At 33.5% G+C, this 18,281-nt stretch overlaps 1 protein-coding gene across 1 annotated transcript; it reads right to left on the reverse strand.

Annotated features, from left to right (window-relative positions):
* Nucleotides 1-824: 824 nt before the first annotated feature.
* On the reverse strand, nt 825-18,281 carry LOC111001254 (hemicentin-2-like; the record flags this gene model as incomplete). The annotated part of the gene is made up of 20 exons (XM_045628677.1): nt 825-1,073; nt 1,773-1,952; nt 2,933-3,447; nt 3,904-4,028; nt 4,778-4,928; nt 5,475-5,575; nt 5,966-6,137; nt 7,586-7,717; nt 8,235-8,378; nt 8,497-8,693; nt 9,704-9,909; nt 10,079-10,254; nt 10,562-10,643; nt 11,080-11,264; nt 11,907-12,081; nt 13,080-13,208; nt 13,707-13,808; nt 16,110-16,232; nt 16,928-17,157; nt 18,083-18,281. Coding segments are annotated over 20 exons (3,573 nt in total), but the record flags the coding sequence as incomplete, so codon positions are not given.

An 18,281-nucleotide genomic window follows, 5' to 3' on the forward strand; every position in this document is an offset into this window, starting at 1 on the left:
CATTTGTACACAGCCGGGGATATTTGAAGACTGAAGCCTCTAGGCCAACACTGCTCCAAGTATAAAAGTTATGTACATGCAAATAAATAGCGTAGCACAATAAGTGATCATTATAATTATTTCCCAGTCGTGTCAAGCATTGCACAATTACGATTTCTTCTTTGTAGGTTACCAAAAACTCGGGTCATAGGTCAGCCTTGGTAGATCGTCATTACAATCGATAGATTATCACATTCTATTGTGAATACAAATTGTTACTTCATTTTTGGCACGTCTCCTTGTCACTTAAGTATCTTGGATCGTAGATAAAGTTGAGATATATATATATATACATATCGGATTGATAAATTGTGTTTTAAAATGTATGTGCTTGTGTTATAACAATAGATAATTAATATTTGTACAATATTTATTATTGATGAGAAAAACATTTCACAATAAAATTCAGCTTTCAATCTTAATTTAAATATTGTCAGCTAGCTATTGACCACCGTGGCAATATCAGTGTCCATGGGCGGCGGTATCACTTGAGGTCAAGTGAGCCTTCTGTCTTCATGTTCCATACAAAAAAAATACTTTTTTGTGAATATAACGAGAACGTTTCTAGAGCTTTCCAGAACTATTCATGTTTTGTCAAATACAATATACTCCAAAGCTTAGTTAATAGCGAATCATTAGTAGGTAGCTTATAGAACTTATTTAATTATAAGTAACAGGAATTCTGAGTTCAAGCATCGATACTTTACATCGATATTTCTTGAGATGAAAAATATAATATAATTACAGACAGTTAAATATATAATTATTATAATGTTGTAAATATTTTAAACTAAAACTCTCTTTACGCCTTTAATATAGCAAATACCGTTGAATTTTTTATAGAATTCTTTGTAATTACAGCAGTATGTGTAGCCCTTTGTGTAGTCTTTCCAATCAGGGTTTTTCAGCCAACCGATACTGTCACAAATATCTTTGCATAGCACGAATTTCTCAGCATCTTCTCGTGAAGAGATTTCTGGACTATTCACTTGTACTATAACAACGCATGCCTTCTTTTCCATATCGCAAACAATCTGTAATAATTATTATTGAATTTATTAGGTATGTAGTATATTCTAATATATATTCAGGACGAAACGTTTACTGGATATTTTCTCCTTGATTATTGTTATTTTGTGTGTTTATGTGTGTGTGTTTTCGTTTGTATAAATGATATGTCTTCTTCTCTGTCTGTCTGTCTATTTATTTATTTATTTATTTGGAAACAAAACAGATACATCCTCACAACAAAAATAAAGTTAAAAATAAAACATAAAACAAAACACATTGGATGCATCCACAATAGGTTTCACTAATATAACTATATGATACAAACAAAACAAAACATGACAACAACACACATACATGGAAGAGTTAGAACATTAACAGTTGTTTTATTTCTTTTTAAATAAAGCGGTAGAGGAGTGCGAAAAAGGGTCAATGTTTTTGAGATAATCTTAAGATAATATGTAAAAAATAGAATTTAAACTCTTATTCACTAAACAATAAAAATTAAACATGTGCACTATACGTCATAAAGAAATCTTTATTAATTTATAATATAAAAGGCAAAAACAACTTTACGATACTAAACAAAAAAGTTTAAAGACCTTAAATTACTTTGAAAATAAAAATTATTGTTTTTTTTTTTTTAAATTGGCCTTGTCTTGGGTGCTTTTATTTTAACAATATATCTCTTTAATTTTACAAAATAGGACAATAAATTTACGTACCTTCCAGAAATACTTAGGCACTGTTATAGACCGTCCATATCTATCAGATATAGTAATATTTGTATTAATTCCAAATGAAGTAGGCATGGACAGCTGTTCTGAAACTCCACTCCATACATTAAGTCCGTGATCCATTGTCCTTTCCAATGCAACTACACGACGCTCAATTTCCGCCCAATTCTAAGGAAATAAAAATAAATATGCATTCAAATGGATAGAGATTTACTTTTATTTAGCCTAGTGGCTTCAGGGAATTTAATCTAAATAAATAAAACAAAATCGTTTTAGTTACACCACTTATAACTCAAGTCCAATGTAATTTATATTTTTGTTGGTGGATTGGTTGGTGGAGAGCAGATAAATAATAAAATATATAATAGTTCCGCGAAGTATAAGTTAGCGAATAAATAAAAAATAAATTAAGCACTTGGCACCATCTCTTGATAAAACACATCTGTATTTTGCAAATGTTTTAATTTTACCCTTATGATATCCTAAATTAAGTTTAACTAAATTTAACACGATATTATTAGACTGTTAGACGGAACGAAGTTCGCCGGGTCAGCTAGTAATAATATATTTCATCATTAAAGTATAATTATCCCAGGCTCCTAATGTTGTGAGAACTAAATTTCAGGAAACTCCGACTCTCCATTTACATTTGAATTGAATGAATTCGAATGACATTCAGACTCTATTGCTCAGCAAGGCGAGATGGTTCTTCACTCTGAGCTACAGCTTTCAACTCTATAAAGCTCTAATTCGGCTGCTCATACTGCACTCTTCTCACCTCTGGGAACGAGCTCCCCATTTCTATCTCCTACCATTTGACTGTTAAAGGGAACCCCACCCCCATTTGCTATATGCCTTTCCTCGACAAGTATTCAATTGTTAAAGCAATGTTTATATATTAATTATAACCGTAATATAGTAACGCGAAATCCCGAAATCGACCGAATCACAATTTCTACCCGCAATCAAAAAAATGTTTGAAATCTGATTAATATAATTAACGGAACAATTGTTATCCAGTTAATTATAATACAGGGATTCCCCAGTGTAGGAACTAGCGATAGATGATTTTTTTTAATTGTCTCAATCTATTTATGTAATTAATAAAGTTTGTATTATTATTATTGTAGAAATATTAAATATCTTACCACTTTGTAGTGACTCCATTGAGGTGCAACGTTTATATATTCGAAAGCAATTGCTTGCATTCCGGGACATATATCTTTGGGATTGACCATCTGTTGTTTTTCAAAACATCCACCTTTTCTATAAGAGTCTGTCAAAGCAGATTTTGAAATATAGTTCTTTTGCCTATCACAGTCATACAAGGAATCAAGATCAAATTCCACATAACTATCGCCTTCAAGGCCTATTGGCATCAAGTTAGCGCAAGATTTGTGTTTAATGTTTCGAATATATATCGGTACTCTTGTATCCAAATTAAAGCATACTTCATAGACGGTCCAAAAATGACAGTTTGCTTCATAACCAACCATGATAATTGCATTTCTTCTTGATGCAAAGCTGCATTTGATACGCGTGTTTCTAAAAGAGGCTTTAACGGGTTGATGATATTTTACATCTCTGTTGTCTTGTGTGGTGTCATATAAATTGTGTTTATTTATACACAGTTCGTTCGTCAGTTCGTGAAGCTTAGGTGTTTCTGAAAATAATAAAAAAAAAACACTTTTATATTTGATCATTGATAGTAATACATAACATGAACTATTCAATAGCTAGAATGATCGATATGACACAGTGGCCTACAGGTTTGATTTTAATAACAAAATACATTACAAAGAGTTGTAGGCATAATAATCGAGTGGCGCTAGGGTCTGTGCAGAAAGAGATTCGAAGTGGCAGTAATTCAAACTAGGGTCGGGACAGAATATTATTTCTTCCAAGCGTTTTTACTTCAGAAAAAAACACAGTACCTGCCCTGTGGTTCAACGCCAGATGTCAAAACAGTATACTAAATACTATTCGTATTACTTCGACATCCGTCGTTCGACGGCGGTATCAGTTAACATCAAATAAGCCTCATACTCGTTAGCCTCTTATTACAAAAATAAATAGAAGGATCTCATATATGGAAGGAATAAATAAGAAGCTAAATTACCTTTAACATAAACTTCATAGTATATTTTGACATCGTCATTGCTGTTCTGCGCTGTGCAAATGTAATGACCCGATTGGTTGACTAATATGTGATCCATTGCATATGTATTATTATCAAAGGTTGCGCTAAAATCATAAATAAATTTATTTATTTATTTATTAACACTTCGTTGCATTACATAAAAGGAAAACATTAAACATAATTTAATGACAAGCAACTGGCGGCCTTATCGCTTTAGAGCGATTTCTTCCAGACAACCCCTTTATCTTTTTTCCAATTTATCTTTAATATCCGATTATTTCTTACTTATAAATAGCTCATACTCTATTAGAGTAATAAAAGTGGCGCCGTTTATGTCTGGGCTTAAGATTTCTGTATCTGTTTCATTCTGATCATTAGATTTTTTCTAATAGGCAAGCTATAGAAAGCATTTTGGATCAAAGGTATAAAGGGTGCAATTATAAGTTTCCGCACGATATTTTCCTTCACTTTAATGTGCATAGCAAACTTCCTGTTTATTCTATCAGAAGCGGGGTTAAAGCCCACAATCTCGGGGACGAAATTCACCCGTTAGAGACAATTAGCCAACACTTCCAATGGAGTAATAACTCTTATTCTTTGTTGATTATTATATGAAGACTGCAACGACATGGTGTAATGTAGTTAACCATGTTTTAACTAACGATAGTTACTTAAAACATATAGTTTAAATAGTTAGTTAGTTGTGACGGCGGGTTGACTGAAATGTTTCTCGATTTCTCAATAAGATGCACTTTATAAATCAGAATCTTTTACATGCTCTAACAAAAGTGAATATAAATATTATTCGCGTTTATACGAGTACCGTATCTGTATAAAAGTTTATTTTCAGTACCTTATTATTTTCTCACAGCAACCAAGGAAAGGCTTATACAACCATTTGACTGTTGGTTTTGGTGTTCCTTCGGCGACACAGTCCAAACGAACGCTACTGCCGACACCCAATTCATACACGCGTCTAAGTGGTGGCTTTATTGATGCTGGAACTGCGGAAAGTCAGATGTTAACTCATTCATTAGTAAAATACCACTGTTAATTAACTTTATAATAATATGTATATAAATAACGGGTAAATAGAAAACTAAAGAATTTAGAATGTTTGATACATTTAGTATCAGCATTTTCTCGTTAGACTAAGTATTTTTGTTTCTCTTATGTATGAACATAAGAGAAACAAAAATACTTCACTATGAATCGTTAAATTAATTTAATTGTTTCGGTAATACAAGACAATTCAATAGAAATATAAGATTGTTAAGTAATAACTAATTACTCTTTTAAAATGTGGAACTTTTAAGTTTAAAGTATTTAAGGAGACGCAATAATTATTTTATTCTTGAACGGTTTAATAGCAATCGATTTTTTATCACTTCTCCTCATGCCACATATTGTCATAACGTAAAATTTGTGAAGAGATAACATACTCAATTAGTAATAATCTGCGACTTTCGTTGCTTTAAAGTAAGTTGAACACGCTTAAATTCGGTGAGGGCCTTAAAACTATACGTAACAGAAACTATTAAAATACTTACTAAAAACATTGACATCTACATGAACCTCTTTAATGGCGTCGCCAAGGCGATTAGATGCTTCACACTTGTACACACCCGTGTCGCTAACAGTTGCAATGAAACTAGAACAATAAGATTGTGCAAAATATATATTCACACCTAAAATTAATAACAATTTATGTACATCTTATATATCGTTACTTCTGGAGATGTACAAATTTTTGTAAGCTGTAATTATTTTGTAAAAATACTACAAAAGTTTTAGATTCGATCACAAAATCGTAGATGAGAATTTAATTCTTGTCTGTTTGTAAATATTTTGTTACGATAATGCTGTTACGATTGGTGATAGATGCGCACGAGATCTCTCCATCTAAATGGGCCTTTAGCGTCCTTCGTAGAGCGTACCACAACGCACTCACGAGCCCTCAGGCAAGAGTGTACATGAGCGGCGGTATCACTCACAACACTCTCCGAAAAAGAAATAGATAAATAATGCAAATTAAGTTCACCTTAACGTATAATTTCTGTAAATGTTGTATCGCCCACCGCTAGTGATTTCCCTCCCTTCGTGAAACCATCGCACACTTGGTAAAGGTAAGCCACTGACGTCACAGTCTATACTAACAAGTTCTCCGACTATGACAGAAACTTTTTCTGAACCCGTACCTATGTATGGAGGATCTGAAAGGTAATCGAAACATTATAAAAAAAACATAAAACTGTGGCGATACAACCTTTTTAGGTGTGGTGCTCAGAGTGCTGTATCGGTTTACATGCTCATTTGTCAATCTAATGGGCAACTGGGTGATTAGCCTCCCGTGCCTGACATAAGCCGTCGACTTTTTGGTTCTAAGGCAAGCCGGCTTTCCTTTTTACGATGTTTTCCTTAATCCTTCTAGCGAATGTTAAATGATCACATATAAAGAAAGTCAGTTATATATATATTATTTTAGTTAGAAATATACGAATAAAATGTTATATAACCATATCAACAATACAATTAGTAATACGTAGACATCAATCACTTGGAGGTGTCCCAAGTGCATTGATAGCGATCAATTATATAAATTAGCCACATAAACATAGGCATGCAAATGTTATATTAATTTTCATTAAGTCATATAACAAGCACATCAGCGCTATGCCATAATAATAAAATAAGGTTTTTATAATTGTTGCCAAACGTACGGTCCAAATACTCGCCCCTACTATAAAGGCACCTTGACTTTGGAAATTAAACCAAATTCCCCTTGAAAGCATTATACACGGCAGTGATCTATAACTTATGCTTAATGCTAAACCTATGTTTTTGCTTGGTTGACCGTTTCGAGTCTGTTGTGTCTACCTGCATTTTTGTTACTGTATTTGTTTTGTGAATTTTTGTATAAGTACCTTCTGTGCGTTCTAGTAATAATTATTTAGTCTTGTAATGTTTTTCTCAGTAAGCGAATTTTTTAATTCATATGAGAAATAAAGTTATTCTAACCGTAACTTTTGGGAAGGTAGGCAATTCATTTAGGATTTCCGCCATTAGGCTGTGGAATAAGCTGCCTGAGTCTATACGATTGGCTTCCTCCCTATCGTCTTTTAAAACTCTTCTTTATAAATATTTCCTAACCTTATCATATCCTGATCAATCGTGACCTGTGTAATTCTTGTATCTCCTGTTCGTTTTGTAAATGTAATTCTCCATTTGCTATTCTTGAATTTGTAAGATTAGCTTTTTAGTTTTAGTTAGTTATTATAATATATATAGTTATTAATAGATTAAGGTTCTATATATTAAAAAAAAGTATTTTGTTTTTTATATAACTTCTGGTTATGCACTTCTTGCACCATTCATTTTTTATTTATTTCTTTTCTTACTAGGGTTGCCTGGAAGAGATCGCTTGTTAGCGATAAGGCCGCCCGTTGCATCCCTTGTAATTTATATATATTGTGTTATTTGTGTTTCTTTAGCAACGAAGTGTAAATAAATAAGGTTATTAAATAGTTTTAGGCGTATATGATATGAAGCTGCCAAACCCTGCGAACGACCGCAAATAAAAGTCTGCCACCATCGTAGCGCTGCGTTTTTATTCAGAGCAATTCATAAGGTGATAACCGAAATGAAATAAAATAAAACTTACATAAAACGTCAACGTCAAATGTCTCACTTGCATTTCCAAACTTGTTTGTCGCTTTGCAGATCAGACTACCCGCATCACCAATATCTATGTCTCTTATTATTAATGTTCCATTTTCGACGAAATACTTTGTACCTGTATTTAAAAACAATATGTCATTTTTCGAACTGTTGAAAGCTAGAACTACTAGAACCTGTCAGAATTTCTTGTTATCATTGTTTCAGTATTTTTATCGTATTCTAAATTAGCATAGTATGTACGAATATAAAATACTAACATAAAGGTTTTAAAATTGTTTGGATTTATTTAATATATATGTATATAATATATATCCACGCATACTTTAAGCTTTATTCATTTATTTCAGGTTTTGATAAAATTCATTAATCGCTGAACCCTGTGTTATGAGTGTATATAAAGATTATACCGTGGTCAATGTTACATATGTAAACAGATTTTTTTTGAGAAAAAATTGTTTAAGTGTTACAACTAATCGAACACAACGTAAATGATATTAATTATGGGTGAATGTGTGAGTATTTGAATGGGTGTGTGTGTATGTACTCTATATAATATATTATATAGTATAAAGTTGTGTCGAGTTATAGGCTGTTTATTTACTTTCATACAATTTTTAACAAATTAATATTACCTAGAGTAAGAGGTAATCCATCTTTCATCCATAAAATGTCTGGTTTCGGATTTCCGGTGGCGTGACAGTGTATTTCCAAAGATCTATCTCCAACAACAGCCGTTAATTTTCTCGAAGTTAAATCATTCACAATCGATGGAGCATCTGTGGTATTATAAAAATTGTTGATGGTATTTAACCATATCAACAATATATAATATATTGTAATACGTAGACATCCTTTACTTAATTGTAATATTTTAAAATCGTAATTCAAACTTACATAATACAAATACTTGAAAATCCGCTGAGTCGAAGCCTTTCGTATTATTAGCCTCACATTTGTATGCACCAGCATCGCCTACACCCAACTTGTCTATATGTAACGTTTTCCCGTTAATAGGCAATTTCGAAAATTCATTCGATGATGGATGTTTGTAGAACCATTTAATTGAGGGCTTTGGTTTTCCTTTTGTAACCCTGTAATGTAAAAAAAGGTTATATCTTAACTAAAATTTGAATTACGAACGTAAAACTATTCTACATGTACTATAATGTACACAGATAAAAAATAAAGAAAAAGGTTGAATCACCAAAATGTTTCCGTTTCTGATTCAACCTTTTTACCCAATTTATTTGTTCACCATTATATACCATTTATAGTTGTCATGTCACTCGAAACACTCATAATTAGGTGGAGGCAAAAGGATGTGGAAACCGCTGGTGCGGTGGCAAGTCACGATTCTCACGCGTCTGCCGACCGTTATACCGACCGAATGAAGTGGAGAGATTTAGTAGGGCAGCCACCTTACAGAGAACGAGACAGTGAAAGGGAAGAATACTACTGATAAGAGAAGAAACACTGGTGTTAAAGGGAAAAGTTTTCAGTTTTTAGAAACGAACTTATACTACCCTCATGCAGCAGGAACTCTGCTATCATCAAACTAACTATATGCATCTATATATGATGTTTATACCTATATATAATTCTACTGTACGTGCGTATGTTCACAATAAATCGCATATTTTAATATTCATTTTCGAGTGGCGAAATGTCAATAACATTTACAATGGGGTTATGATGAAATAAGATACGAAAAGTGTGAATTCTATTTTCGCAAAGTTTAACGCAAAAGTGGTATTATACACCCTCTATGGTAGAGTTAAACGTTTAACGCAACCTTGGAAGTCGCAATACAAGTTTCACTTCAAAAATAAATTAAATCAAAATAGAAGACACATAAAAGACATCTAAACCAAAACTGTCATTGTCAAGTGTCCTTTTTTTCTTTTTCTGCGTGTGTACAGCTTGCTAGTCAGTGGACTGTGAAATATGTGTTTAAACTTTATATGTATCGAATTTAAGGAGTAACTGTATAGTATATGTAATGTATGTTTGAGCAAGCTGAAGGAGTCTTCGCCACTTTGAGAGGAACCGAGAAATGAATAAGACAAATCTGAACAGCGTGTTTTACTGAAAATTAAAATACCTGCAAAATATGTGAAGGCTTTGCCCCATCTCTTTGAAATACTCATTTACAGATGCATCGATCTTCGGAGCTTCTGCCAAAGATTTGAAATCAATCGATTTTTCATCAAATCCCATCGAATTATTGGTTTTACAAATGAAAATATTGTCTAGATCATCCGTTGTTTCAAATATACTGACGTATGATGATACATCGATTGATATTTTCTGTAACAATAAGTACTTAAATTATATCGCCGGGAGTCGCAAACTCGCCATGGAGTATAGACATAAAAATATGTTTAAAATTACATATTTGGATTATACAGATATTGTTAAAGTAAGTCTAAATACTTGTATTTAATTAAGTTTTTAAAAATCTGATTTTACAATATACCAAAATCAGTAAACTTGCCTTGCCAATATAAAATATGCCCGCAGCATCAGTCAAATGAATATCGGGTTCAGGAAAACCTTTAACATTGCAGGTTATTTGAATTTTTGAGGTTTTCTCATCGTTTTTGATTTTCAGTTCATCTATTATTGGCTTCACAGCATTTTCACGGTCAGGTTCTAAAAGCCATTAAATAAAACTTTTTAAAATTTCTTTCTTTCTTCAAGTTAATGTCATTGTCATCTGCGAAAGTGACTAACTTTGTGAATATTGTGACTGTTCTTTGTCTACTAATCATTTTTTATTTTATTGTTCGGACACTTCAGGTGCACCGTATTATATTTAAAAAAATCTGTGTATAATGTCCCGCCCATCTGCTCATTATCAATTTAAAATACCTAAATGCGTAAAGATACCTTAAAACCATTAAAATATCTAATCAATGTTAACTAACAAAAAATTCATTTATAGTTTATGTAAACGAACCAGATTTTTTATTCCAAGGGTCAACAGCTGATGTCGCATCTCTTCTTATGTTTTCTTTTGTCGATGTGACGATGCCATTAACCTTTAAAATTAGTTACAGTTATTATATAACAATTATACGACGTGACGCAACGCACGCTAAAATTTCAATAAGATTGCGATTTTCAGATAATACGAGTACCTTGTACACTTGCGCATCATGTTGCAGCGTTCTTTTTCGATACGTCTATTTGTAGCAAATAACTCTTGCGCAATAACGAATCAAGAGCGAACGGCAACGTGTAAAGTGTACTAGCACTATCCGAACAGCTCTTTTTTACAAATTAATGTTTTATTCAAAGGGTATTGTGAAAATAATTCCTATTGAATATATAAATGCCTCAGAATATTTAATACATTTACTCACTCAGTACTCACTATTAGATACTAACAAGAATAATAAATACGTATCAATAAATTAATCAGATTTACCGGGGTTTAACTATAATTTGCCTATAAAAGGCATCAAACACACTTACAGAGATTTTAAATATGTCACTTGGTGAAATAAACTCGTCTGTCACATAAAAGTTGTCTCCCTTTTTAATTATGCGAAGTGGATATTTTTCTAATAAATTTCCTTTCAAGTCCAGTATTTCGGCAGATTGTAGTTCCACATCATGTCCATTGTAAGATAACTCTATAGTTAGATGTGTTTTTTCACCTAAAAAATATTATAATTAATTTAATAAATCTAAAGTATTGCACCCTAGATCTAGATTAAGGCTTTTAATCGTCTAAGTATAGGTGCAAAATCCAAGGAACACAATTTAAAACAAAAGACTATACGATGGCATGTCATCGTGTCGTATAGCTGAATTTTGATTTGACATTCTTACCCAGGCTTTTTAATAATAATAATAATATCAATTAAGTATTCATATTGAGCAGAAAACAAAACTATAGGTGTATCATTGATTGAAAGAACGATATATGATACGAAACCAACAACATATAAAATAAAGAATGTATCATTATGAAGAACCTTCTTTCTTCGTATGTAGCAGATGTCACAATAAAAATAAATAAACTTAAGGAACGGAGAAGTGGAACAAGAAAATATTAAACCGGTGCATATGGTACAAAAAAACGCCAAAACGGAAGTCGGTTTAGTGGGATAGACCATATTGAGGAAACAGCAGGTGGTGAATCGCATTAGATTATCGAGTGGCACGTTTCGGACAGAAATGGTGTAATTTGTTGCAAAACCTTTGCCAAAGGATGATAGAAATATGATTATTTTATATAAATGTAAAGTACTTTAAATAAAAGGTACGTATGTGGGAGTGTGAAGTCATCAAATTACCTGCTACGGGCCTTGGAACAGCCTTCTTGCAATCTTCAACAGTTGTCGGCGGTATTACTAAAAATCCATATTGAAATGATACGTCAGTAGATGCCTTAATATCTAGATTTGATTCGCCGTAGCTTTTTATTGCAGCTTTAAAATCACCGGCCACTGCTGGATCTATTTTAATTATCTAAAATTTGATTATACTTTAAACTTTTGATAGCTATCAATCGACGTATAGGTTTTATTCAACGGCCTGACCTCAAGTCTTGCTAGTCAAAGAAAATTTGGTTCTTTAAGGAAACTAATTCATAGCGAAAATTGCTATCAGTGATCAGACATTCCCTCTGAATCCTTTTTTTTTGTGCTTTTGACAAATGTTCTTTATTTGTTTCCAATTAATCACAGTTAATCTTTTCCGTCATTTCCGCAGGTATTATTCGTAACTAATTTTCAAATGTTTGAAGTTACATTAAAAATAATAATATTTATGATTTCTTCATATAGATAACATCCTAAACACATACTCCTACTGCCTTTATACTAATATTATATAACGGGGATATTTTATTACCATTATTTTTTTGTTTTTAAACTGTTGCATTAAGTTTATCAATGGAAAATTTAAATTGGAAAACAACTAGCAATTACAGAATCTTGAGCAGAGTTGGCCTAGTGGCTTCAGCCTCCTTGGGTAGAATGCCTAGCGAACCCCGAGGGCCCATCTTAAGGACGTGCGATGGGCTGAGGTGTTTTTAGTGGGTGGGGTCTCGCTACCGCTCAGAGGGATTTGAGTGTAGATACAGCCCCAAAGTCCCCGCGTCAAGTTCGATATTCTTGATGCGGGCCTGCATTAGTGCATTTCCACCTCATTAAAAAAAATGTGGCTTCAACCTTTGATTCTCATCCCTGAGGTCGTAGGTTCGATCCTCGGCTGTGCACCAATGGACTTTCTTTCTATGTGCGCTTTACTCATTCGCTCGAACGGTGAATGAGAACATAACGAAGAAACCAGCTTGCTCCAGACCAAAAAAGTCGACAGCGTGGTCAGGCTGATCTCATACTTGCCTTTTAGATTAACAAACGATCATTAAACAGATACATCAATCTGAAGCCCAGAACAAAAAAAGGCAGCGCCACTAATCTTGAATCTTGAAATGTCAATTTATCTATTTTTGTTTAACTTACGTAACTTTCCTTTGACTTCAGAATTGTTTCGGTTTTTATTTTATTACCTTTGGAATCTTTCACAACAATATGAGGTTTTTTACCCACAAGAGACAGCATAAGAGACTGCACTTTGGTATCAACTGAAAACTAAATAAAATATTATTTTATTAAAAAAATACCGTGTTTTTGTTAACAACTTATAATGAAAGATAAATTTTAATAGTAAGATGATATAAGTGGTATATAAAGGACTGATCACCTACTTGTAAATAGTTAAGTTTATATTTATATATTATTATATAATTTGATTCATTCATGATTTATAATACGCAAAAAGCGTATAATAAATCATGAATAAATCAAATTATATACGTTACAATGATCTTTTATTTATTAATAAAACATGTAAAAATTCGTCTTATCCATACCCCTTTAACGGGATCTTATAAATAGGACATTGACCCATAAATTAAATTGTTTTACTAAATTTGTTTTGGGGGGTAGAGAGCATACGGAACGCCCAAATTTTGTGTGTTACCGGCCCTTGAGGGAGAAATATACTCTTTCTCTTTGCCTCTGAAGTTGAGCGATATAATGTCTCCCCCAGAATTAACGGGACATTTCAAATATAGTGTTTTTACTTACAGGAATTTCTTTTGTTATTTTTTCATTGATATGAGCTGGAAAGTGTCGATTGTAAATTTTCTCACTCTTATATTTAATTGTATGAATTATATAATCCATTATCTGAAACCCAATTCATTTCCAATTTTAAATCAAATGGTTTTAAGACTAACTCATAAAAGACTTTTTAGAATATTATTGCTCATGGCGGATCAGTAGAACATTTTACATATCCATTGCACTTCTTCTATCCCGCAAAACCAATACTTGGACCGCTCTTTCGCAACACCGTTATAAAAGGAAATGGACAACAGATACCAACGTTGATCGGATACCTAACATCGGACCGGTCAATTCTCAATTAGGAATAAGTCTATAATATTGATCATTGATCGTGTATCTCATATCGGGCCGATCAGTTTTCTTATTTAGTTAAGTATTCATTACTGTAGTAATTTAAATACATTTTGTTTTTTTTGGAGATACCGCTGACCCTAACTTAATTTATTACGTTATTGTTAATATTATTTTCGACTTTCTGATACTTTACACCAAAAAATGGCAACTTTTATGTTTAATCCTCAAAAATTGTGTGACTTATTAGTTGACCGCTCCTTAAGCAGAAGGAATATGAAATACTCGAAAAACATGGCTGGTATTGTCATGGAAACAAGGTGAATAGACTTCATGACACGTGGGTAACACTGAAATACTTAGAACTGGCCAGTTAGAAACATTGCTAATGAAAACTTTGGTCGAATTTCAATTTTAGAACTCATTGGTAATTTAATGTAGTATATTACATTCATTTTTCATATATTTTTGTAAAATACTTTAAGGGCAATTTTAAGCAGAAGCAATCTCAATGATGATCCGCGTGACGTTCGTCATTACACAGCGACTACTGAAGATAACATCAATGCTGGGCCACGCATAATAGGAGAAGATAAGTGAGTGACCTATCAGCAGATACGGGCAAGCCTAAGCCTATTAGTATAAGTCAACTTCAAAAAATAACACACGAACATTTAGCCGTCAGGAAGTTCTGTACCGACATATTTAAACCGACGACGACTGGTGTCAGGTTTAGATAAGTTCAACGGCGTTGACTCAAATGCTTTTGTTCATATCGTCACAGGTTATGAAAGCTGCATATATTGCTACGAACCCAAAACCAAAAGACAATCAGCTCAGTGGGTGTTTCCTGTCGAGGATCGGCCAACTAAGGTAAAGAAAGGTCCGGGAAAAAAGATGATTGCCTCATTCTTTGGTCTAAAAGGTCATTTCGCGACAGTTGTGCTGGAAGATGGAAGGACAGTTACTGTAGACCGATATGTCAATCGCTCTTTGCATCGAAGTAGCCTCCTCGAAGCAGGATCCTTCTTCACCACGACAATGCTTCAGCGCACTCCACAAAACGGATTGTTAAATATTTGACTATGGTAGGTGTCAAGACAATGAGTCATTCGCCATATAGTCCTGACCTGGCGCCTTGCGAATTTCATTTAATCCCAAGAACTAAGGATAAAATTCGAGATATTCACTTTACGGTCCCTGAAGATAAAGTGAAAGCGTTTGAAAATGCCATAGGAGACTCCTAAGGAAGAATGGGCCCACTACTTTTCTCAGTGGTTCCATCGATTTTGACGATGTGTAGAGAGGAACGGAGATTACTTTGAAAAGTCATAAAAGTATTTGTATAAGTATTGGCGACTGTACTTCATACCAACTTTTCGATTTCGAAATACATGAAATGTTTTTAGTTGTTGTTCTTATAGTAAAAATCAATATTATTTCTCTATTTCTATTCCTAAATAATTAACAAAAACATTCATATACATATAAACTTCCTAGTGATACTTCAAAGTCCTACTTTAGAGCCACATGTATAGATCATAATTATTATAACATAATAAATAGAAAACCAAGTCGTATAAGTTACACCACATATAACTCATGATCGGCTGGACCGATGTTAGTTTAACTCATTTTTGGTGGATTCTTCTCCGCTTTGAATAGCAGAATCAGCAATAAAATGTCGCATTACAATACATCGATTTCGTGTTAGTTCAAGAAATTCCTATCTGGAGGTGGATGAGACGATACATAACTAGGCTTTGATCTGTTGCTTGCAGTATAGCAACATTGGCACCAGAGAGTAGAGGAGAACATAAGAATGTTAAAATTTTCTTTCGCAATGCCAAGCAATTAAACATTTCTTTTTTTGCAAAAATGTTGCAATCATTATTACCACAATGAAATCCTAAATCAAGTTTAACTAAAGTTACACCATAATACTACTCATGTTAGACTGTTAGGCGGAACGAAGTTAGCCGGGTCAGCTAGTAATAATACTGAGTCAAACAGTCTCTAATTACCGAACGACTTCCTTATTAGTTTGTAATTAGTAAGGTATATACATACCGTTTTTACTTCGTCCGTTTCGATATTAAACACCTCACCCCCTGTAACTTTAGCGAGTTTCTTGTATACTTTGTAATTAGGACTATCCCTTTGACCACAATCATTCGTCAGTAGGAATGTTACCTATTGATTAAATAAGAACGTTAGGAGGTAAGAAAAATACTAGTATCAAGGCAGAAAAAGAAACTTAAGTAGTAAATAGACAACATTTTATGTTTAGGTTTATGCCATCCACATGTTTTATAAAGTTGTATTCATTCAACAAATTACTACATAATTACTTAATACATATTTAATAATCTAAAACTGAATTTCCATAACTTGTCCAATCATGACGTCGGAAAAATCCCGTTAGAATAGAAAATGAACTGAGAAAGCCAAAAAATTGGATATTACGTGGGGGGCGGCTAGAAAAGCTTAAGTTCAAATTTTCGACCAAAATAACCTTGTGCAATTTCCACCATCCTGAAAAAAGGGTTAAATTCAGGTTTTTCATAATAACTTGGTTCCCCGTTGAGATACGAAATTTTTTGAAGAATACTTTTTTGTTGCTCTTTGCCCGTTCTACATCTATACGCCACGTAATATGCAAAATTTGGCTTTCTCGGTTCATTTTCTCTTCTAAATGTATATAATGACTGGAGTAAACTGAAACTAATGACTATGAAAGTTAAACTTATGGTTATTACTGTCACCTTGCTTTTATATGAGGATAATTGATTTGAGATAAATAGAGAATTCTTAAAGCGGCATGATTGAGGGAAGAGAGGCTTTAAATATGAACAACGTGTATTACTTAAAATATTGTTATACTGTACCTGTATGAATTTATTTAGGGCGTTTCTTTTAACCTCTTCATACAAATATGTGTCTTCCGCGGTAGCATCAGTGAAAACGTAAAACAATGAGTATGGCCTGCTCTCTTTAATTCCTAAGTTTATTCCTGTCAATGACATCTCAGGGCAAAATCCGCCCCCATGAACAGAAATATCATTTAGACTTTCTAAGAATTCTTTTTCCTTTTTTGTATTTATTCGTAGTTTAACATCTATGGAGTAATAAAAGTAATGAGTAATCAAACACGGACGAAAGCACTGGGGACATACTTAACTCTGGCCGAGTAGGTATTCTTACAGTGACGAAACTCTAATACGTATAGGATTGGGGTCGACTTAATGTAGTCCAATTGAATTATAATTTAAGACACAAATTTGCACGTCTTCCGTTAAAAGAAACATTCTTTGTTCGCGACTTCTACCTTTGACGACACGCTCCTTAAACCCTCAGCCAGCATCTGAATACCAGCCAGAAATGAAATGATTTTCATTTTCGCGGTCATTTGAAAGGGAAGGCTTAATAAGCTACTAATGAGCTTGGTGTTCTCAGAAACGCAAGACAGTACTTAATTTAGGGCCACCGTTTGCAACTCTGTAAAGCATAAATGCGGCCCCAGATGGAGTACAGTTCTCACGTTTGAGTGGAAGTACCCAGGACCGAATCATTCACTTGACCATATTCAAAGAAGAGCAATTCTAGTCGTCGACGACCACTCACTTTCCGATTGACGTGATTCCTTGACGCTGCTGAGAGATGTGGTGACTCTGCATATTCTTCCGCATTTACTTCAGAAAGTTCAGAAGAGTTGAGTTCCATCATCGGACGTCGAGGCAGAATACGAAATTCAACCCGTATCATTTCAACGTCCGATCTTCCACAACTGAGCGTTATTCAAGGCAGTTTTTGCCCCGCATCACTACTATATGGAATCACTTTGGGTCCTTTGGGTCAAGAAAAGACGGTACCAATTCTCAAAAAGCCGGCAATGCACTCGTGAGCCTTCTGGCAGTGTAAGTGTTCATGGGCGGCAGTATCACTTAACATCAGATGAGTCGTGAACGGGGATGAGCCGTTTGCCTGAAGCATATAATAAAAAGTATTTATTAATCTTATTTATTTTAATCACAAAGACTAACCTGGATCGTTGAAAGTGACCAAAACAAAGTCCTCAATTTCTGATGCGTTCGAATTCAGCACTGCATGAAAAACCTCAGTAGTTTTCAATTTAACTTGATTTATTTCATTATGCATGGAATCAGTATCGTCAATCACAAATGTTAAGCTTCTTTTCAAGTCCTCACTGAACACATTGTGGAATACAAAAAATAAGGTAAA

Source organism: Pieris rapae, chromosome 6 (genome assembly GCF_905147795.1).
Source record: "Pieris rapae chromosome 6, ilPieRapa1.1, whole genome shotgun sequence".
NCBI classification, from domain to species: domain Eukaryota; kingdom Metazoa; phylum Arthropoda; class Insecta; order Lepidoptera; family Pieridae; genus Pieris; species Pieris rapae.